Raw genomic sequence first — 24,149 nt, forward strand, 5'->3', positions numbered from 1 at the left:
GTGATATTGGGCACCATTGCCAAGCTCCTTATCCATGTGGAGCCTCTCTGTTTGTCCATTTTCTGCCATTATATTGGTTTGTTGATCAGTGTAGTAGTAGTTCCTCATTAGAACAAGAAGGTGCTCTGGTATACCCATCTTCCTGAGGACATTCCTTAATTTCATAGTTGACACAGTTGAAGGCTTTGCAGTAGTCAGTGATGCACAAGTTCTTCAAGTCCTTTTTGAATTCCTCGGCTTTTCAGTTATTCAGCACAGTAGCAATTTCTAGTTACTTTGCCTTTCGTGAATCTTCATGTAAGGCTATATTCTGTGTTGAATGATCTTAAGCATGGGTGCCCATACTTTTGTGGCTTGAAATCTACTTTTTCCAGTGGATTGGTCATCGTGATCTACCTTTAAAAAAGGAAGAGGCCAGCCTTTTTTTTAGCTTAGATTTTTAAATTTAATAAATTAGATAAATGGTCTGAATATGACTGAATAGTGTCAGCCAAGATTGTGTAGTCTGGACAACTTTTTACTTCCAGAGTTAACTTTTAGCTGGGAATTCGTCATCGTAGTTTCTGTGTACAATTCGACATTCCCCTTCTTTGGAACTTGACAAATCAAGCAGATGCATTTGGAGTTTGACATTATGAAAAAATTGTCCTTCTCCCGCTCTGCATGGAAGAGGTACGTTTTTGGTCTCTCGCTCATTTTCTGAAAGAGTCGGTGTAGGTTACAAAAAGAAAACACAAAAAGTGGCACTACACAAACTGGCTACCGATAACTGAAAATTTTCTGGATTGCTAGAGACGCATCAATCATGCTGACCTGCTCTCTGCAAGAAGCACTAGAAAAATGTTTAAATTTAATAGCCTGTTTGAAAAGGTGCAATCTACCAACATGCACTGTGCGATTGACAGGTCGACCAGGTACCCCTGATCTTCAGCATAATTGTATTATTCACTGATAAATAGAAAACTGTATGGTAGTTTGTGCACGTGTTCAGTGTTCTTTGGTACTGATGTATAAATGGACCTTGATATATAAATGGACCTCTTCTAATCTGCTAGCCATTGAGTAGTTTACCAGAGTTATTGGCTTAATTTGATCAGTACTTTAACCGAGTCTTCAGTATCTTGAATTATATCCACTGCACTGTTATCAATTCCTGTGGCTTTCTTTTTTGCAGGGACCTCAGAGTCTGTGTGACTTCATCTTCTAGTACTGAACATTCTTCTCCCTACTGAAACACACCCACTAAACCTGGCAATTAACAGATGGGACTCTTTTACTGAACAAAGCAGAAAAGCCATTCTGGGTCATCACAACCCCTGGAGTTTGAGGCAGTGTACCTTCCTGTGGCACAAGTTGTGCAACCACCCAAGCCCCAGGTGAAAAAGGCTGTCCCTGGCAATGTGGGTCAAATGCCCATTTTTGGAGAGCACTGGCTGCGCCCTGGTGGTTTCAGCAAGCTAATGCATATTATAGAGATGGTGATGGAGCTCCTTGGCATGCCCTGCTCCAGGTGTGCTGTGCTCCTCCAACTCTGGTAGACAACCAAAGACCAGTTCTGTGAGCATTTTGAGCTTGCGGCCAAACATAAGAATAGCTGAAATTAACCCAGTAGGCTCCTGCATTGAGGAGAGCAGCAGCAGGACCTGTGGAATATGTCGCTCCCAGTCTAGCTAATGCTGATCAGTGACCATATCAAGCTGAATAGAGGGCATTTGATTGAAACCCTTCATGACGCCGTTGCTCTGAGGGTGGAGCAGAGGAAAGCCCATCTGGTCACAGACTTCAGCCATGACTGCTGCCTTGAAGTTGTGCCCCAGTCACTGTGGAGCTTTTCCAGCACTCTGAACCAGCAGAACTCCTCAACTCACTACACCACTAGTGTGCTTCCTTTCTATTACCAGCCCCAGTATATTGTGGCATCAGCTCAAAAGAAGAACCAAAGGGTGCCCTTTTTCTGCTCAAGGAAAATGCTCCTTTATTGAACAAAGCAGAAAAGGCCCTGAAAAAAACAAGTATCATGGGGGAGGTCACTTGTATCCATACAACTTCACACAATGATGCAGAAAATCTCCATAATTCTACAATTGAATTTCATGGGCTGTACCTGGATGAAGGACTACATTTGTAGAGATTTTACTTGACTTTGAATAATGTGTCTGTAATGTATGACAAAAACAGTTAATTATAGAATTTTGCATCAACAGCCAAGATGCAGTGTTTTTGAGAGGCAATGTATATCACAGTGTCAATCAGTGGAATAAGGTATAATGATAAGCAGTCATGTTCCTTATATTCATGCTTACCGCATGTTGCATGCTAAAGATGACAACATGGGCATTATTATAGAATTCACAATCATTTCTCACTGTGTTTGCACACTGTGACATTAGACCTCTGCATTTAACCCATCCGTGAAACACCCACATACTTGCACACTAGTGAACACACACACTAGGGGGCAGTGAGCACACTTGCCCAGAGCAGTGGGCAGCCCTGTCCATGGCAACCAGGGAGCAATTGGGGGTTAGGTGCCTTGCTCAAGGGCACTTCAGTCATGGACTGTCAGCCGAGGGGATCAAACCAGCAACCTTCCGGTCACAGGGCTGGTTCCCTAACCCCCAGCCCACAACTGCCTCCCCTGGCTATTACGAAATAAAGAGTAGGCATTTGAATATTTTGGCATATTTGTTGTGTGTTGTGGTAGGTACTGCTAAGTGAAACGAGGTAAGGCGAAGGGCCCATGCATGATTTATTTATTTTTTTTAAGTAGACCAAATGTTCCTGCTGTCATACCGTGTACACTATGGAGTCACTTGAAGATTTTATACCTTTATCTGAAATAATTTCAAAGTTACACACATGTACACAAACATCTTTCTACATGCACACAATCATTTTTGAGCTTACGCCATTTCTTTTCTGCTATAGTAAATCATGACCTGGGCCTTCAGTTTGGATCATAAATGGCAAAACCAACATCTGACTGCCAGTTTATAATTTCAGAAAGGACAAGATTGACATTTCTTCCTTTCTTATTGTAAATCAAAATGTGACTGGTTGATTGATTCCGCTGTCAGTTCTTAATAATGTTACTGGTCAATCTGACAGGATAGCCCTTCAGTCCATCTACTGATGTCTTAACCAATGGGAGAGGAAGCGTGGCTGTATCTCCAAGATACCATGGAGGAAAATAATTAGGTAATTTTCAATCAGGCATTTCAACAATTTAACCCTTTTGATTTTCCAACTAAAACTTTACAATTAAAGAAATACTACAACTACTGATAATTACTACAATACTCACAGAGTATAAATACAATAAGTATGATGATTCAATTAAAGGAAATTAACTAATAATTACACTTTTTTCACAGAAATCTTTAAGCCTTCTCTTCAGGCCTAACAGGCTGTGATGGTTACTTTCTGCTTTTCTGCAATTAGGACAAAATAAAGCATCAGATGCTAGAACAAAACAAAACAAAACAAAAAAAAGGGCTCATATTTACAAAGCTTCCTAGAGTTATTGTGCTGCTACAGGATTAGATGCCTCCTCTATTTACTGTGACTTTACTAATTGCAGCAAATCATAGATCAGCACTTCTACTCTACTGCTTCATTAAGTGGGGTGATATAGCCAAGCATACAAAGGTCATGAAAAACAAATGCAGTGCCATCAGACAATTATTAGCACAATCTCAACTTGCAACATGCAGCTTTAAATAAACAATGTAGCCCAGTCATTTGAAAAATCTATTCTCTTTGACTTAGCCTTGTAAAGACTGAACTCTATGATTGAACTTCATTTGGTTCAATCTTTGTGAAGAACAGACTGCAGGTTAAATACATTTTGACATATCTGAACAATTTTTGATCTCGGAATCCATATATAAGAGGACTGAGTAGCCTTGGAATAACATTAGCCACTATGTAGGTACTGAACAAAACTGTGCTTCTATATTTAGGGAACAATGCTAAGAAAAAATAGTTTATAAGTGGAGTGATATAGCCAAGCATACAAAGAAGGAGCTGCATACCATGGAGCAAAATAGTGTTCCGGGCTTTTCTGGCAGAGACCTGATCAGAGGTTGCAGCTTTAGCTGCCTGAAGAACCCTGAAGTAAGTAAAGATCAGAGTCATCCACACACATGATAGATAAAGTGACTCAACTGAGATCACTCTCATGAGGTGCTGATTCGTGCCAAAAAGACTTTTTGGATAGCAAATAATGGATGTTAAGAAAATACTGATGGGTTCATTCACCAAGACAATGATGATATCGGTTAGTGCAGGAACAGAGGTCAATATCCATATCAGCCCTATGATGACGTAAGTCCTGTTCACTGAGCAAAGCCGATGGTGATGCAGCGGTTTGCAAATGGCAATGTAGCGTTCCAAGGCCATTGCTGCTAGATTCAGTGGAGTGTTTTCTCCAGTTGTTGTGGCAATAAAAAGCAGAAAACTGCAGATTGTGACATTCAAAAGGGGAAGAGCATAATTCAAGACATACAGAGTAACTGAAAGGAAGAGCATAATTATGTCATTAATGACCAGGTGAATGTACAGAATGTATCTGGTGTCGGTGTAGAAAACTGGATTTTGAAAAAAGCCGATCACAAAGATCCCATTGATGTAAGTTATGATGACACCCAACCCAACTACAATTAGGTTCTTCATAAAAATGTCTTCAAAAGCATTCTGGCTCGAGTTCATTCTCACTGAAACAATCTTTCTATGAATTGTCTCGTTAAGATATTTAGTCAAACAGAAATGCAAGAAATATTTGCTGCATAATCACTGTTAATTTACAGAAGACACTTATTGTTATATTAAAGAAAGGAAAAAAAGGATAAAAACATAGGATGTTTCCTCCAGCAAAGACTCCAGCAGATGTTAAGCTGCTACTTTATACTGTTTTAGGCTCTGTTATTGTGGCTTGCTTGTCCCTTGTGGTAATGACAGAAGCAGCCAAACCAGGATGATAACAACAACAACATGACATTCAACACAATAATACTCATCTCAAGAGTACCAAGAACGTTTAATATTAAAACACAAGACAATTTGCACCAGTTTTTCAATCCATTGTGTACAATGTTTTATTGGTATTTATTTATTTATTTATTTATTTATTTATTCATTCATTCAGATAACAATGCCTTGAGATTTCTATATTTTTGAACAATCCTAACCAAGCTTCACTCTGAATTACAGTGTTTATAGTATTGGACCCCTCTCCCTCCTATTTCTGCTCTACATTGGCCTTATTTGACACACATAAATTATGTTCCATAGTAGCGTAATACAATTAAATCAGGTTCATTTTTTAACTTTTGTGGTTTAACTATGTCTGTGTGAGATTTAATGGGCCCATTCCTTTTATCAGTTAGGAAGTCCTAAGAAATGTTCCAGTGTTAAAAGTAATACTAATCCAATTTAATCAAGATTAAAAGTGACTTGCATAGCCTACGGTGTACTGCAGTGTATTAGTATTGGGTAATGTAACGTTATTGTTCTTTCAGAATCAGACTTATTTACCAAGCATGTTGACTCACACAAGGAGTTCCAGCCAGTGGTGTCTCCCTAGTATTATATGCAAATTACAGACAATGTATATGTAATTTACAGACAATACACAATATAAGCTGTACACACTATACATAGTATTTCTATGATGGTGGTTTTGTTTGGAAATGACAACAGATGTGATGAACAGTGGCCAGGAATGCAGGACTCCAGACGCCACTCTGTCCCCCACAGTTGCCGAGTGTACAGAACATGAAGTGTTGAAGCATAACCTAATCTAAGCCATAGTAAACCACATGTGCCCCTGGTTTCACGGCTGGCTGGGGCCCCGCTATGGGAAACCCACACTAAACCTTCATAAGGGCCCTTCAGTGTCAAAGCCCTTATATGAGAGCTGCCAACATAGGGCCCCTTACACGAGGCCCTGCACATGCCCTGCATGTACCACTGCTTTCACAACCAACTATGACCACACTTCAGGAAGCCCACACTAACTCCTCATATTAGGAAAACCCACATTAAACCCTCACATTTTAAGCAAACTTTTTAGTTTCTGGATGGCCAAGATTACCTCTAACAGTGAGGCCCACATGTACCCTCCATTTCACATTATATGCAGGTAACCCACACTTAGCCCCTTTTATATGGGCTGAGTGTAGGTTTGGCTTCAGTGGGTCTGTCAACACCTAAATGTAAACATGACAATAATTAAATTTTGTTAAATAAAAATCAGACAGCATCTGAACTACCAACAAAAATTCAAGTTACTATAATGTATACTGTAAACCATAATCTGGATCCAAAGATTGTCCACAGATATGGCCCACCAAGATTTCATTTAAGAACTTCATACAAAGACTAAGAAGGAGTGCTATAGAGTGTTGTGAGCATACTTAGCCCAGATAAGATGCTTGGACAAAGAGGAGGGACAGACAATAAAGTCTTTTCAAGGTCCTAATTTACTACCTCTATCTGGCTATTAGACTGGGGTGAAACCCAGATGAAAGAAAGGCTGAAGTTCCTAAGACTCAACAAAAGCCCCCCAGAACTGACTGGCAAACTGAGGACCTCAGTCAGACACGTCTGAAGATAAGATGGATCCAAATTGCGGAGGAGTAGGCTTGCAGTCTCCTTAGTGAAAGAGAGTGCCTGTAAAGCAAAAACAATTGCAGACTTTGGAGAACTGGTTGACCACCACCATGACTACAGAGTTGGCTTTGGATGCAAGTAATCCCATCACAAAAATGATTGAGAGCTGGGACCACAGAGACATGAAGGCAAAAGCAAGGGTCAGGCTCCCTCTGAAGCACATCCTGAATGGTGCCTTCTAACTCCCACTGGATTGGCACCATGACCCATGAGCTGGGGATTACGGTCTCAGGAGAGTGATCAAAGTCCCACTGACAATAGAGGGCATCAGGCAGGGAGAGGATAGCACCTACACCAATATCGGATACTAAGGGTCCATACTCAGTTGTGCTAGTTATACTTAGACCCTGGGAGACAACAAAGGACAAGAAAGTCATCTATCGTGCACAGAAAATAAATTAGAGCAGCTAAAGAATTCTTCTCACATGCTCAATGTGCTTATCTACTATATGGCTGAAGATGAGTATATCGTCCAAGCAGATGAACTCATAATGGTCAAGGGCATCCCTGAGGACCCTTGGTATCCAATATTGGTGTAAGTGCCATCCTCTCCCTGCCTGATGCCCTCTTCTGTCAGTGGAACCTTGATCACTCTCCTGAGATCATAATCCCCAGGTCACGGATCATGGCATCAATAAAATTGCCTGCAAGCCCCTAAGTCCACAAAAGCTCAGAGATATTCTTCCTGCTGATGTCCCTAGGAGATGGAGAACACCCAAAAACCTAGGTAAGGAGAGACCGGATCCATCACAGACCTTGCTTCCCATGGCAGACCTTGGCTTTTCCCTGAAATGTGGGGCACAGGGCATGCATGTGAGAAGACTAACCACAATACTGTGGCGTGGTGGAGGAGGGAGAGACATTGAACCGATCCATTTTGACAGAGAAAGGCTCTTTTAATTCGATGCCTTAGCAACGTAATCACCCAAATGGGTAAATGGCCACGTCCCAGACACAGCACACGAGGGAATGGCATCAACAGCAATACAACACACGCACACGGCAGGTGACAACTTATACATAAACCGATAAGGGAGGATTCAAGCTACATAACACACATAACCAAACACATAACTAATAAATACATGCGCCAACATTACACATAACAGGAACCAATACCGGAGCCGCAGGGGCTCATGGGAAGTAGCGCCGTCCCCCTTTGGGCCGACGCTACACACCCCCCCCCTAAGAGGTCAGCCGTCCTCGGTGACCCCACTAGGACACGGCATCACACGACAGTAGCAAGTACAGCGCACGAGGCATCTCAGAGTGACATAAGATCCAGAGTAACAGAACACCAAATAACCACGTATCTTTTTTTTCTTTTTCTTTCTTTTTTATTTTCTTCATTTAAACACCTAAAACACAGAACATAGCACACCCCATAATAACCCCACAGCAACCCACAAGGCCCACACAACGGCATAGCATAACGACAGTCAAACGTAGTCCTGCAGCCGGCGTGGCATCCTCTGCGTGCGCTGCAGTCTGGCCACGGGGGGTACAGAGGGAGCAGTATTAGGGGAAACACTGGGGGAAATGGGAGCAGGAGAGTCCGGGCGACGTCCAGCGCCCATAAGTTTAGGCCAGTACGGCGCCAGGCGGTCGCGGTGCACCACCAAGCGCCGCCGACCCCAACGGATGCGATAAACAACCTCTCCTATTCGGGAGAGGACCCTGCACAGCCCAACCCATGCCGACTGAAGCTTGGGGCACAAGTGAAACCGGAGGTCTCCTGCACTGCCGAGCGGCAGGCCAACAGTACAACAGGCAGCCGCTTGTCCCAGTCGCGCTGGTGTCCTTGTGTAGCGATGGCTAGCTGGGTGGCCAGGGTCCGATTTAATCGTTCGACCAGCCCATTGCACTGCGGGTGAAGGGGGGTCGTGCGAGTCTTGTGGATGCCCATGAGTCTGCAGACTTCCCCCATCACCTCAGACTCAAAGTTCCTGCCCTCATCACTATGCAGGACCTCAGGAACACCGAACCTGCAGAAAAAATTGTCAACCAGAGCCTCAGCTGTCGTAACTGCACTCTGGTCCGGTACAGCGTAGGCTTCCGGCCATTTGGTAAAATAGTCCATTGCTACAATGATGAAACGGTTCCCCATATCCGTGACAGGGAATGGGCCCAGGACGTCCACCGCCACCCTCTCCATGGGGGACCCAGACTGCATCGGTTGAAGAGGAGCGCGTGCGGCCTTTGCAGGGCCCTTCTTTGCGGCGCAGACGTCACAGCAGTGAACGTGGAGCTCCACGTCAGCCCGGCAACCCATGAACCGCCTGCAGCACCGTGTCACGGAGGCGTCGCGGCACTACCGCCTGAGTTAGCCCACGCCCGTTGCTCGGGTCTTCCCACACGTGGCAAAGGATGCCCCTCACGACCCTCATGCTGCTCCAGCTTGACCGAATGGCTTTGGCTACGGGGCCCAACCACACCACAGCGTCCCAGTCCGGAAATAAACCCGTCTCAACACCGCGTAATGCCCACTCCAACTCGGGATCCCCTTTCTGAGCCGCAGACAGCCCCGGAGACGCACGACAGCATTGGTGGGGCAAAGGGGGCCTGACCAACCGCCGTGCAATGCCCCACCTCCACAGCTCTACTCTCGGCGCGCTGGCAGTACACGCAGCTCAACTCTGTACACGGACGACGGGACAAGGCGTCAGCGTTCCCATGGCTACGACCTGGATGATGCTCAGCCATGTAATCGAACTCCTGCAGTCTCGCGAGCCACCTCGCGAGCTGCCCCTCCGGTTCGCGAAACCGCATCAGCCAAAGCAGCGACACGTGATCAGTATGCAGTTTAAACGGGACACCATAGACATACGTCCGAAAATGGCGAAGTCCTTCCACGACTGTTAACAGCTCCCACTGCGTCACACAGTAATTGCGATCCGCCTTATCTAGCCGCCTGCTAAAGTAAGCAATCACCCGTTCCGACCCATCCTGCATCTGTGACAGTACAGCGCCCAACCCGTGATCACTGGCGTCAGTGTCAACCACGAATTGCCCCAACGGTATGGGGTAGGCTAAGACCGGCGTGCTGCACAATTTTTCCTTCAGTGTGAGGAAAGCTCTATCCGCCTCGTTGGACCAACAAAAATTGGTACCACTGCCACCCGTCAAGCGATGCAACGGCATGGCAATCTCAGCAAAGCCCTTCACAAACCGCCTGTAGTACGACGCGAATCCCAAAAAACTGCGTACCTGGCGTACTGTGCGGGGAGTGGGCCAGTCGTGAACCGCAACCGTTTTGTTTGGGTCAGTGGCGATGCCCTCCCCGCTCACTACGTGCCCAAGGAAACTAATACGTCGTTGTAGCAGGTTACACTTGGCTGGGTTAAGCGAGAGACTCGCCTCTTTAATAAGGCCCAACACCAGCTCCAGATTGGCCAACGCAGCCTCAAACCCGGCAGTGTGTACCAGCATATCGTCCAAATAAACAACGCACTTTTCCCTAGCGACCCCTGCTAAAACACGCTCCATGAGGCGTTCAAAGGTTGCCGGTGCGTTACAGAGCCCAAACGGCAAGACGGTAAACTGCCACAGGCCCGTGCCGATGGAGAAAGCCGTCTTCTCTTTCGCAGTATCCGCCAAGGGAACCTGCCAGTACCCGCTGCGGAGATCTAACGAACTGAACCAGTCCCGGTGTCGCCGACCCTCGGCACGGGGTACGAATCAGTCCTCATCACCGCGTTCAACCGACGGTAGTCAACGCAAAACCGCCAGCTGCCATCCTTTTTCTTGGCCAGCACAATCGGCGCGGACCACGAGCTGCTCGACGGCTCTAACACCCCCGCGGCGGCCATCTAGTTAATCTGTTGCTCCGCTGCCAAGCGCTTGGCGAGCGGAAGACAGTGCGGCCTCAGCCGAACAGGTAACGCGTCTCCTGTGTCAATCGCATGAACCGCGAGTCCCGTCCTCGAGCACTCACGCTCGCTGACCGCGAAAACCCCTCTAAACCGGTCGAGCAGCGCCCACAGCAACTGGCCCTGCCCTTCAGACAGCCCTGCGCGGCTACACTCCCACAGATCGCGAACCGGGTCCACACTAAACGGCGCCGTTGTGTCACTCCCCGCCTGACGTGCGACTACAGTACACGGCCTTTCTGCCATCTCGTGGATGCCACCCCCGTGAACGATGACCCTGTGGCCATTTAGAGTCAGGCTACCGCTGCCGAAATCAAACACCGCCCCCACTCGTTCCAGGAAATCACCGCCTAAAATGCATGCGTCCATGATGCCCCCAACCCATAAGGACTGAGTCCACGGCCCGTGTCCGAAATCGAGCGTCACGGAAACGCACCCAACAAGCTCAAATCGGTTACCCGTCACAGTAGTCAACTCAGTGCGCCTACCCGAAAGTGCTAAGGCCTCCCCCACGTCATCCGGCAACAGGTCAGGCCTAAGCAGAGAGACCGACGACCCCGAATCGATAAGCGCAAGAAAAGAATTACCGTCCAACTCACATTTTATGTAGTAGCCCGGCAGCCCCGTAACTCATGAGATAAAGCTGGAGGGTTTTGTTAGACGTCATGGAGTCACCGCGCCCCTCACCGGGTGGCTCCCATCTCATTTCCCGACGATTTACACGTGTTTGCTTTGTGACCAATCTCGCCACATCTCCAGCAGGTTAGCTTCTTGTCAGGAGGTCTGACCCGAGGTCGCGCCGTCGCGTCCCATCCGTCGCCTTTTCCGGAGAGTATCGTCTCAGCTCTGGTCGCCTCGTCCACTGCAGCGTTGATGGTGATTGGGTTCGCCAGCCGGACGTGCATCCGCAGTTCACCTGGCTCAAGCGCGCGTACAAAGTGGTCGAAGGAGAGCTGTTGCTGGGCCTCCCGGGGGAAGGACGGGTAGGCCTGCCGCACCAGCAGTGCCACTTCGGAGGCCAAGACGCCTATCTGCTCGGCGTGGTTCCGTCTCCGGTTGGCAAGTAGCAGTTTCGCCGCCGACTCATCAGGTTGTCTCCCAAAGCGCGTCATCAGTGCTCTTTTCAGCGGCGCGAGCTCGCACCGACACTCAGCATGTAATTCCACCAGGACCCTGAGCGCCAGCCCCTGAAGCGCCAAGCAGAGCTGTGCCGCGTCGGACCACCCCTCGCAGCTTGCCACGACCTCCAGTTGGGCCTCGAAAGCCGCCCAGTCGGCGTCACCGTTGTAGCAAGGAAGGCTAAGCCGTCGCGTCGTGCTAGCCACCGTGCTAGTCGCCGTGCCCGTTGCCTGCGCGTGAGGAGTGGGCGGGGTCACCGCCGCCGTCACCCGCCGTGCTGAGAACTGTAGGTTGCTGTCACTCGGGCCGTCCAGTTGTTGCCTCTTCCTTGTCGCACTGCCTGGTTTCCCCGTCTCCTTCCTCAGCCGTTCGAGTTCCTCGGAGATGCGTCTCATTTCGTCTCACAGGACCACTTCCGACACCAATTGTGGCGTGGTGGAGGAGGGAGAGACAGTGAACCAATCCATTTTGACAGAGAAATGCTCTTTTAATTCGATGCCTTAGCAATGTAATCACCCAAATGGGTAAATGGTCACGTCCCCCACACAGCACACGAGGGAATGGCATCAACAGCAATACAACACACGCACACGGCAGGTGACAACTTATACAGTACAACTACATAAACCAATAAGGGAGGACTCAAGCTACATAACACACATAACCAAACACGTAACTAATAAATACATGTGCCAACATTACACATAACAGGAACCAATACCGGAGCCGCAGGGGCTCATGGGAAGTAGCGCCGTCCCCCTTTGTGCCTACGCTACAATACAAACACCTGCCTCCCTTTTTATGTGCCTCCAACTCTCAAAAGCTTAGTTTGGTGTGCCAAAGCTGCATGGGCTTGACTAGTCACATCCAATAAGTGGGTTGTGGTGAGTGGAACTAATGGAACATCTTTAGTCGCTGGAAGCAGTGCTCCCAGCAATGCTCCCAGAAGCAATTGTCCAACTGCAAGGAGAGTTCGTAGAAACTCTCTACAATCAAAGGAGGATTTCTAGATGCCAACTTGTCCTTGGGTTCCTCATCCAGGCCTTGATGGTAGACAGCCATGTGTGCAGCTACATTCCAGTCACTCCTGGCCACTAGAGTGAGGAATTGAATAGTGTAGTCCACCACTGACCTCTTTTCCTGACATATGCCAAGGAGGCAGAGACCACAATCCCATCCACCAACTGGGTGGTCAAACACACAGCGCAGGACTGCCATAAATGTGTCAGCATTGTCGCAGACAGTGGGTTGATTCTCCCACACAAGTGAGAGTGGGTCCAGAAAACAATGCAATCATGTAAGCTACCTTGACCCCCTCTGTAGGGAACTGGAAAGGTTGATGTTTAAAGACTACTGTGAATTGAAGTAAAAAGCAACTCCCTGGATCATCTGTGTACCTATTGGGAGGGGGTAGCTGGCATTTGGGCTGGGGGGTTCTGTCCACCAGCAGCCTGGTGGTCTGGTCGAGGGACAGGTTTAGGAGGCACAGGGGGTGTTACTGCAGGAGCTGTTTTGGCAGGACAAGTCTGCTGAGCTAGGGTTATATTGTGCAACCAAATCAGAATCTGTTGCAGACACTCATGCCCACCAACCATAGCACTTTGAGTGGTCAGAGCTGTTGCAATTTCATATTTAATAAAGATTGTCTGTTACCTTCTTTCTTAACCCCCTTTTTTTAGGAAAGGACAAACCATGCAGCTACTCAAGAGAAAAAGTATAGGTCTCGCGAAGCTAGAAAGAGAAAACAAAAGAAAATCCCTCTCATCTCTATCCAAGATACTGTCTGGGTCATTTGTAAGAACTTGACAAAGATTGAGCAAAGCTGAAACTGAGCCTTGCTTTTAAATAGGTGGGAACATACCCAAGGAGAAGTGCCATAGAGTGCCTTGGGCATACTCAGCCCAGATAAGATGCTTGGACCAGGAGGAGGGATTGGATGAGGCCAGACAGTGAAGGGTCTGTTCAAGATCCTGATTGACCCTCTCTGTCTGGCTATTAGGCTAGGTGTGAAAGCCAGACTGGCTGAAACTCCCAAGAGTTTACAAAAGCCCCCCAGAACTGACTGGTGAACTGAAGATCTCGGTCAGACACATATGTTTGATTATAATCTGTGGATCCAAACAATGGAGGAGTATGCCTGCAGTCTGTTTAGCAAAAGGGAGTCCTGGTAAAGCAAAAAATTGGAGAAACGATCAAACATCACCATTTACAGTTACAAAGTCTGAGTAAAGCTGAAACTGAGCCTTGCTCATAGACAGGTGTAGTGAATCTCCGCTGAGTAGGAGCCACCCCACACCACCCTCTGGTGGCTGACGCAGGTCAAGATCTGGTCCTGGCCCTTACACACATACTTTCAGGACAGGACATGTTATCAAATCCTGTGACTCTCTATTCTGATGATGAATTTGTCTCAGAGTCCATTTGACTTTATCTTCGGGCAGTGAAAGCTCTTCTACCCACACTAAACCTGGTAATTAACAGATGAGCATGTAAACCTTTCCATAAGGCAGGGGTCACTAATATTTTCTAGTTTTCACTTTTGACATAGCCTGAATTTGAGTGACTTCATGGTTAGTGTGAACTCCCACTGACTGATTTATATCTTTGCTGGAAATAAATACTAGTGTACGATGGCCGTATGTAAAAATGAGATGCCAGAAGGAGGAAAATAATGACATCCCCTTTAAGAGAAATAAACCTAGCAAATAACAGATCTGCATATCTCTGAATAAAAATGCAACATATGTGATTACAGCCAATGAGAGTGATATTCTGAGGTCACAAAGGTGTGTTGTAGCTTGTGCAGCAGGTGGAGCAACTGCAGTGCCTGATGTCAAGATTTTAATGTGACATGACGTAACATTCTGAAGCCGCAACAAAAGTTGGACAAAAGGTCTAAGCAGTATACACTGTTTAAAGTCCATTAAGTCAATCACAATCAAAGTTATCAACATGGCCAAGCAGGGGCACACCTGATTGCAGTTTTTTAATAAGTTGACTTAAGTCTTCAATCAGCTGATTAGTTATTAAGATGTGCTCTATCATGGTGGGAATGAAAACTTAAATATCTTGCTGTTTGTAGATATCTAGATGGGTTTGTAGATAGCTAGATGTCGATGGGAACACTTCTTCTTTCAAAATAAAGTTCTCCTGTTGCCAGGTTGATTGTTTTGGGGAAGAGGCATCTTTGCAACTTTAGAAAATAAATTTGATTTAATGATGTGTGTGCTTGCATGGTCCCCCATGGTCATTACTTTCATTTTAGTAAAAAATATTATCTTATTGTGGTATCAGTGATGAGGAAGAGCCAGAAGAAGCCATTATTTCTTTTAGAGGAAATGCTCTTTCCTGAAAAGACAACCGGATTACAGTGAGAAGGTAATTTCTAACCAAGATGCATAACTCTACAGTAGAACACTAAACACACAAAAAATAATTCTAGCCTAACTTAATAAAAGATATAAGACAGCTCGAACACATTTTAAACTGGCTGGCAGATGGCCCATAGTACTCCCCTGAAGGGTCAGCCATCCTAGCGGCCCCACAATCTGAACAAAGTGTGTAAGGTGTGTGTTCTGCAGAGCACTTGAAAGACAGATATTATACATTAAGCTGAAATAATTACGCATGTGTAACACAACTGTGTTACATCAGTGAGTGTACACCACAGTGCATCAGTCTAGGATATGTTTTTTTTTTCTCATCCAGCAGTGGGTCGTTGATCTAGTGCCATATGTTAGAATGTATTGAATATAGTTTAACTTGCAGTAAGTAGATGTCACACTTCTGATAGCATCTTTCTTACCAACACATTATGAAGGTGCAAATTGTTATAGCTTCACTGAGATATATCATCGAGAATTTACACTCACAGCTCTGATTAAATAATAAATCATGAAATCAAATTTCAATATTCTTTGACTGAACTCTAAGACTCAACTTCATTTGGTTCAATCTTTGTGAAGAACAGACTACATGTTAAATACATTCTGACATATCTGAACATTTTTTTATCTCGGAATCCATATATAAGAGGACTGAGTAGCCTTGGAATAACATTAGACAGTAGATAGGTACTGAACAAAATTGTGCTTCTATAGTTTGGGAACAGCGCTAAGAAAAAGTAGTCTATAACTGAAGTAACATAGCCGAGCATACAAAGAATGAGCTGCAGGCCGTGGAGCAAAATAGTGTTCCTGGCTTTTCTGGCAGAGACCTGATCAGAGGTCGCAGCTTTAGCTGCCTGAAGAACCTTGAAGTAAGTAAAGATCAGTGTCATCCACACACATGATAGATAAAGTGTCTCTACAGAGATTGTTCTGATGAGGTGCTGATTTGTGTTAAAAAGACTCTTAGGATAGCAAATAAGGGATGTTGAGAAAATACTGATGGGTTCATTCGCCAAGACAATGATGATATCAGTCAGTGCAGGAACGGAAGACACAAGCCATATCAGGCTGATGAGGATGTAGGTCCTTTTCACTGTGCAAAGCTGTGGGTGATGCAGTGGTTTACAGATGGCAATGTAGCGTTCCAAGGCCATTCCGGCTAGATTCAGTGGAGTGTTTCCTGCAGTTGTTGTGGCAAACAGAAGCAGAAAACTGCAGACTGTGACATTCAAAAGAGGTACAGTATAAACCAGGACATGCAGAGTAACTGAAAGGAAGAGCATTAATATGTCATTGATGACGAGGTGAATGTACAGAATGTATCTTGTGTTGGTGTAGAAAACTGGATTTTTAAAAAAGACAATCACAAAGATGCCATTGCTGTAGGTTATGATGACTCCCAACCCAATTGTAATTAGGTTCTTCATAAAAGCCTCTTCAAAAGAATTCCGGCTTGAGTTCATCCTCACTGCAGTACCCTTTGGATGAATTCTCAGCAAAATATTTGCTGAATAATTTGTAAAATATTCAAAGACGATGCTTCTTTTTAGATAGAATTACAACAAAGTTTGTAATTTACAGTAAAGAAAGGATAGAAACATTGGGTGTTGCCTCCAGCAAACAGTCCAGCAGATGTTAAACTGCTACTTTATATTGCTATAGGCTCTGATATGGTTGTTATGGTGGCTTGCTTTTCCCTTGTGGTAATGGCAAAAGCAGTCAAACCTAGTGAATAACATGACATTCAACACAATGATCCTCATCTTAAGAGTACCAAGAAAGTTTTATACTTAAACACAAGGCAAGATAAAATAGGTACTCCACTGTGAATGTCTTATTTTTAATAAGCTTCCAGCATAGTCCTAAAACTCTTTAACAAAACATTTTCTAAACATATTAACAAGGAACCATGCACTAACCTAGACATAATAAAATTTAGGAAATTTCCAAAAACTCGTTCAATCATTTTAAAGAATGCATATTAAATTAACACCACTACGTTTTTATGTTTTGTTTTTTTCACCACAAGATCATCTTGTCTCATTTTTTTGATTTTGTTTTGCTTTCACCCTTTTTTCCTTTAGTTCAGTCACAAAGTCAGTCTGACGGGACATGTTGCCTCTTGAACGTTCTTAGTTTACCAGCTGAGCCTATCACCCTGTGAGTAAGGTGACAGAGGAGGCAGACATGTCTAAGATGTGGATGAAACAGACCTAGCTAGTGTAGCCATTTCTATGCTTTAAAATGGTCCTTACCTTACATCACCGCCCTTCAGTTCTACTCATCAATTAACCAAATGAGTCACTGAATAAAAAAAAGCACGAACAAAAACTACATCACTTCATTAACAGCTACTAGCGCTGCTCTCTGTAGGCGACCCTGCCCGTACGCAGTGACATCAGAGGAGGGTAAAGTTCAGCTCCTCAATGCTTAAATACATTTAGGGCATCATTCGCCTTCAAAGAGGGTGCAATTATTTATTATCACACACCAAGAATTCTTCAGTGATATAAAGCTGAACTTAGCTTTTTTGATAGCCAGCTTCATGATCGATTTCCTGTTCCACCTTAAATGGAGGGGCTCGTCGGCAAGCGCCTGGTGGCCGGGCCTTTACCCATGGGTCCCAACCGGGCTCAGCCCAAAAGAGTTACATGGGACCACTCTCCCATGGACCCACCACCCGGGGGAGAGGCGCTTATTGGGGTCTGGTGCAATGTGGATTGGGTGGCGGCCGAAGGTGGAGGCCTTGGCATTCCAATCCTCGGCTACTGAAACTGGCTCTCGGAACATGGAACGTGACCTCTCTGGCAGGGAAAGAGCCCAAGCTAGTGTATGAGGCTGAGAGATACCAACTAGATATAGTTGGGTTCACCTCAACACATGGCAGGGGCTCTGGAACAGACTCTCTCAAGAGGGGTTGGACTTTATTCCATTCTGGAGTTGTCCAGAGTGAGAGGCGTCGGGCAGGAGTGGGCTTACTCATAGCTCCCCGGCTCAGTGCCTTTACGTTGGGGTTTCCTCCAGTGGATGAGAGGGTTATTTCCCTGTGCCTTTGGGTCGGGGAACGGGTTCTGACTGTTGTCTGTGCTTACGCACCGAATGGCAGTTCAGAGTACCCAGCCTTCTTGGAGACCCTGGAGGGAGTACTGGAAAGTGCCCCCTGTGAGGACTCCATTGTCTTGCTGGGTGACTTCAGCACTCACGTGGGCAATGACAGTGAGACCTGGAAGGGTGTGATTGGGAGGAACGGCCTCCCCGATCTGAACCCAGAGTGGTGTTTTGTTATTGGAGTTCTGTGCTCGCCACAATCTGTCCATAACTTCTGTGTGGAGAACACTGTACCCACCAAGACTGTACGGTGTTTCTCTAACAGTAAGCCGTGGATTAACCCTGACATAAAGGCTCTCCTGAAGGAGAAAAATAGGGCCTTTAGATTAGGGGATAAGGAGGAGCTGAAAGCTTTGCAGAAGGAGCTGAGGAGGAAGATCCGGGAGGGGAAAGCTAGCTACAGGAGGAAGATAGAGGAAGAACTACAGCAGAATAATGTCAGCGGAGTCTGGAAAGGCCTTAAAGCAATCTCTGGCCACAAGAAGTCCGACTCTCAAGCAGCAGGGGACCAAAAGTGGGTGAACGATCTCAATCTGTTTTTCAACAGGTTTGATCACTCACCCGCCCCTCCCACTACACAGACATCTCTGCTGAAACCCTCCTTTCTGGCACTGCTCTACCCCCCCGCTCACACCCACCCCCAGCACAACAACTTTCAGCTCACACCCACCCCCCACTGGTTCTTCTGCTGCTTGTCGTAACACCCCGTTCACACATTTCAACACTCAGCACCCCCCCTGCTCCAGTCTGACCTTCACAATGGCCCAGGTGAGAAATGAGCTCAGGAAGATCAAGACGAGGAAGGCTAGTGTCAACCAATCACCACCTAGTGGTGAGTTGGATCAGATGGCGGGTGAAAATACCAGACAGACCTGGCAGACCCAAATAAGTTGTGAGCGTTTGTTGGGAACGTCTGGCAGAGGAACCTACTAGTAAGATCTTCAACTCCCTCATCCAACAGAGGTTTAACCGCATACCGAGGGAGGCTGGTGACCTTGAGTCCGAGTGGGCCCTGTTCCATGCCTCCATTGTCGATGCAGCGAATCGGAGCTGTGGCCGCAAAGTTGTAGGTGCCTGTCGTGGCAGCAATCCCCAAACCTGCTGGTGGACACCTCGGGTCAAGGAAACCGTCAAGCTGAAGAAAGAGTTCTATCAGGCCTGGTTGGCTTGTGGGACTCTGGAGGCAAAAGATGGGTACCAAAGGGCCAAGCAGGCTGTGGCTTCGGCAGTTGCTGAGGCAAAAACTTGGGTGTGGAAGGAGTTTGTTGAGGCCATGGAGAAAGATTATCGACAGGCACCGGGAAGGTTCTGGCAAACTGTCAGGCGCCTCAGGAGAGGAAAGCGGTTCCCGACCAACACTGTATACAGTGGGGCTGGGGGGCTGCTGACTTTGACTGGGGATGTCATTGGATGGTGGAAGGAATAATTCAAGGATTTTCTCAATCCCACCAACAATCCTTCCCCAGAGGAGGCAGAGCTTGGAGATCCGAGCAAGGGTCCATCCATCACCCGGGCTGAGGTAGCCAAGGTGGTTGGAAAACTCCTTGGTGGCAGAGCACCGGGGGAGGATGAGATCTGCCCAGAATTCCTGAGGGCTCTGGATGTTGTAGGGCTGTCTTGACTGACACGCCTCTGCAACATCGCGTGGACATCTGGGGCGGTCCCCCTGGAATGGCACACTGGGGTGGTGGTCCGACTTTTTAAGAAAGGAGACCAGAGGGTGTGTTCCAACTACCAGGGGATCACACTTCTCAGCCTACATGGTAAGGTCTATGCAGGAGTACTGGAGAAGAGAGTCTGATCGATAGTTGAATCTCAGCTATAAGAGGAACAATGTGGGTTTCGCCCAGGTCGTGGAACACTGGATCAGCTTTTAATCCTCACCAGGGTGCTGGAGGGTGCGTGGGAGTTTACCCAACCAGTCCACATGTGTTTTGTCGATTTGGAGAAGGCATTTGACCACGTCCCTTGGGGGATCCTGTGTTGAGTGCTCTGGGAGTATGGGGTGAGGGGCTCGTTGTTACGGGCCATTCAATCCCTGTACAAATGGAGCAGGAGCTTGGTTCATATAGCCGGGAGTAAGTCAGAATGGTTTCCAGCCAGGGTTGGACTCTGCCAGGGCTGTCTGTTGTCTCCGATTCTGTTCATAATGGAATTTCTCAGAATTCTGTTTTATGGACAGAATTTCTCGGAGCAGCCAAGTGGCAGAGGGTGTCAGGTATGGTGGCTTCAGAATTTCACATCTTCTTTTTGCAGATGACGTGGTCCTGTTGGCGTCATCAGGCCAGGACCTCCAGCTCTCTCTGGACCAGTTTGCAACCGAGTGTGAAGCGGCTGGGATGAAAATCAGCACCGTTAAATCTGAGACCATGGTCCTCAGTCGGAAAAGGGTGGAATGCTCTGTCCAGGTCGGGAGTGAATTCTTGCCCCAAGTGGAGGAGTTTACATATCTTGGAATTTTGTTCACGAGTGAAGGAAGGATAGAGCGAGAGGTTGACAGGCAGATTGGTGTGGTGTCTGCAGTAATGCGGACCCTATACAGGTCTGTCATGGTGAAGAGAGAACTGAGCCAGAAGGCGAAGCTGTCAATTTACCGGTCAATCTACGTTCCGACTCTCACTTATGGTCACAAGCTTTGGGTAGTGACCAAAAGAACGAGATCGCGGATATAAGCGGCCAAAATGAGCTTTCTCTGCAGGGTTGCTGGGCTCTCCCTTAGAGATAGGGTGAGAAGATCACCGATTCGGGAGAGGCTCGGAGTAGAGCCGCTGCTCCTCCATGTTGAGAGAAGCCATTTGAGGTGGTTTGGGCATCTGGCAAGGATGGCCCCTGGACGCCTCCCTAGGGAGGTGTTCCAGACATGTTTGACGGGGAGGAGACCCTGGGGAAGACCCAGGACACGTTGGAGGGATTATATTTCTCAACTGTCTTGGGAACGCCTCAGTATCCCTGCGGAAGAGCTGGAGGAGGAGGCGGGGGAGAGGGAGGCCTGGGCCTCTTTGCTTAGGCTGCTGCCCCTGTGATCAGTATTATTTATTCATTATAAAGTAGCTCTTAGTGTCAATGTTTGTCTTTTAACTTCATTTTAAACCACATGAACTCAACTCTTAACTTCACACACATCATGGAATTGCATATTAATTTCCATTTATACTAGAAATGAGTTTAACTTAAGCTTTATATAAACTTATAGCTACATGCATGTTAGCAATATTAGCAATAGTAGCAGCAATGCAATCATTTCAACTTCATTTAAATAACATTCAAGAACAACACAAACCTCATTGGCTGCATTAAAAAACACAGGGAGGGTATGACTTCCTTTGGAGCATTCCTTGAAACGTGAAAACACTTTTAAACACTTATTTTTAACTTTAAAAAAATGACTTGACAAAGTTTTTGCTACTTGTATTGTCCATGCATATAACGGGGCCCCCCCCCCCCCCCCCCGGAAACCCTTGTTGACACATAGTTCTGCCTCAGTTATTGATGTGTTTAGGGGGGTAGGAACCAAAACGAAAGGTGTGTTACACTAAAATATGCACTGCCCATGTAGGCAGTTACATCCAGAGTCATAGGTGTCCTGAGCTCACGGCTGAACATAAAATAAGAGCTGGGGTAAACCTGGCTGACTACACAAGGCTGTCACTCTGAGGACGGATCAGCATAGCGCATCCAGTCACAGACATTAACTAGTTGGTCTTCAACTTCAACTAGCTTCCCTTCTATTACTATCATTTGATCAGAAAAAGAAACAGAGTATGACACTTTTTTGCTCAATTAAAATGCTCTTTTACTGAACAGGACAGTAAAAGCCTGTGAATAACTGTGCAATTAGCATGGGAGCCATACAGCTTCACTCTGTGGTTCAGAATATCTCAATTATTCTACAATTGAATTTCAGGATCTATAGCTGGAAAAGTCACTATATTTGTGGATATTTTAGTTGGCTTGGGATAACGTATCTTCTGATGTTTTAGTTTAGTTAAAAACCTTTTTACAGAATTTTATAGTATTTTCAGAGGCAATACACATTACAATTTCAGTCAGTTGAATATGGTATATTGATACGCAGTCATGTTTTTATATTCAAATGCAGAGCTTGCTGTACGCTAATAAGGACAACATGGGCATTTTGGAGCTATTGCAAAATAAAGAGTAGGCATGTGAATATTTTGGTATATGTCATACACATGTTGTGGTAGGTTCTGCTAAGAGAAATGAGCTGAGGCGAGGGGCCCATGCATGAAATTTGAGAATAAGCCAAATATTCCTACTGTCAATCCTGGTAGTATACTATTAAAACTTGATGATAGTGTGCATTCCTAATGTGGAGTCACATGAAAGACAGACATTATACATTAAGTTGAAATAATTACACAATATGTAGCACAGTGCATCAGTCTAGGATATGTTTTTTTTGCTCTTCCAGCAATGGGTCTTTGATCTTGTACCATATGTTAGAATGTATTGAATATGGTTTAACTTGCAGTAAGTAGATGTCACACTTCTGATAGCATCTTTCTTACCAACACATTATGAAGGTGCAAATTGTTATAACTTCACTGAGATATATCATCTAGAATATATACTCACAGCTCTGATTAAATAATAAATCATGAAATCCATCCATCCATCCATCCATTTTGTAATCTGCTTCTCCGTCAGGGTCGCGGGGGGGGTTAAATCATGAAATCAAATTTCAATATTCTTTGACTGAACTCTAAGTCTCAACTTCACTTGGTTCAATCTTTGTGAGGAACAGACTGCACGTTAAATACATTCTGACATATCTGAACATTTTTTGATCTCGGAATCCATATATAACAGCACTGAGTAGCCTTGGAATAACATTAGACAGTAGATAGGTACTGAACAAAATTGTGCTTCTATATTTAGGGAACAGCGCTAAGAAAAAGTAGTTTATAACGGCAGTAACATAGCCGAGCATACAAAGAAGGAGCTGCAGGCCGTGGAGCAAAATAGTGTTCCTGGCTTTTCTGGCAGAGACCTGATCAGAGGTTGCAGCTTTAGCTGCCTGAAGAACCCTGAAGTAAGTAAAGATCAGTGTCATCCACACACATGATAGATAAAGTGTCTCTACAGAGATTGTTCTGATGAGGTGCTGATTTGTGTTAAAAAGACTCTTAGGATAGCAAGTAATGGATGTTGAGAAAATACTGATCGGTTCATTCGCCAAGACAATGATGATATCGGTTAGTGCAGGAACGGAAGACACAAGCCATATCAGGCTGATGAGGATGTAGGTCCTTTTCACTGTGCAAAGCTGAGGGTGATGCAGTGGTTTACAGATGGCAATGTAGCGTTCCAAGGCCATTCCAGCTAGATTCAGTGGAGTGTTTCCTGTAGTTGTTGTGGCAAACAGAAGCAGAAAACTGCAGATTGTGACATTCAAAAGAGGTACAGTATAAACCAGGACATGCAGAGTAACTGAAAGGAAGAGCATTAATATGTCATTGATGACGAGGTGAATGTACAGAATGTATCTTGTATTTGTGTAGAAAACTGGATTTTTAAAAAAGACAATCACAAAGATGCCATTGATGTAGGTTATGATGACTCCCAACCCAACTGTAATTAGGTTCTTCATAAAAGCCTCTTCAAAAGAATTCCGGCTTGAGTTCATCCTCACTGCAGTACCCTTTGGATGAATTCTCAGCAAAATATTTGCTGAATAATTTGTAAAATATTCAAAGACGATGCTTCTTTTTAGGCAGAATTACAACAAAGTTTTTAATTTACAGTAAAGAAAGGATAGAAACATCGGGTGTTGCCTCCAGCAAACACTCCAGCAGATGTTAAGCTGCTACTTTATATTGCTATAGGCTCTGTTATGGTTGTTATGGTGGCTTGCTTTTCCCTTGTGGTAATGGCAAAAGCAGTCAAACCTAGAGAATAACATGACATTCAACACAATGATCCTCATCTCAAGAGTACCAAGAAAGTGAAACACAAGGCAAGATAAAATAGG

The 24,149-nt window shown here is 45.6% G+C and overlaps 3 protein-coding genes across 3 annotated transcripts; all 3 read right to left on the bottom strand.

Annotated features, from left to right (window-relative positions):
* Positions 1-3,786: 3,786 nt before the first annotated feature.
* On the bottom strand, positions 3,787-4,710 carry LOC108435669 (odorant receptor 131-2-like). Its single transcript, XM_017711667.1, has one exon. It carries the CDS (start codon positions 4,708-4,710, stop codon positions 3,787-3,789), a length of 924 nt encoding a protein of 307 aa, XP_017567156.1.
* A 10,878-nt stretch (positions 4,711-15,588) lies between these two features.
* Positions 15,589-16,512, bottom strand: LOC108435670 (odorant receptor 131-2-like). The gene has a single exon (XM_017711668.1). It carries the CDS (start codon positions 16,510-16,512, stop codon positions 15,589-15,591), a length of 924 nt encoding a protein of 307 aa, XP_017567157.1.
* Positions 16,513-22,880: 6,368 nt separating this feature from the next.
* LOC108435671 (odorant receptor 131-2-like) lies at positions 22,881-23,804 on the bottom strand. Its single transcript, XM_017711669.1, has one exon. It carries the CDS (start codon positions 23,802-23,804, stop codon positions 22,881-22,883), a length of 924 nt encoding a protein of 307 aa, XP_017567158.1.
* Between the last annotated feature and the right edge of the window lie 345 nt (positions 23,805-24,149).

The sequence above is a fragment of the Pygocentrus nattereri genome, chromosome 26 (assembly GCF_015220715.1).
Source record: "Pygocentrus nattereri isolate fPygNat1 chromosome 26, fPygNat1.pri, whole genome shotgun sequence".
Taxonomy (NCBI): domain Eukaryota; kingdom Metazoa; phylum Chordata; class Actinopteri; order Characiformes; family Serrasalmidae; genus Pygocentrus; species Pygocentrus nattereri.

What these genes read in the sequence shown, in the direction of transcription:
- LOC108435669 (XM_017711667.1), bottom strand. Translation starts at nt 4,710, where the DNA reads ATGAACTCGAGCCAGAATGCTTTTGAAGACATTTTTATGAAGAACCTA.
- LOC108435670 (XM_017711668.1), bottom strand. Translation starts at nt 16,512, where the DNA reads ATGAACTCAAGCCGGAATTCTTTTGAAGAGGCTTTTATGAAGAACCTA.
- LOC108435671 (XM_017711669.1), bottom strand. Translation starts at nt 23,804, where the DNA reads ATGAACTCAAGCCGGAATTCTTTTGAAGAGGCTTTTATGAAGAACCTA.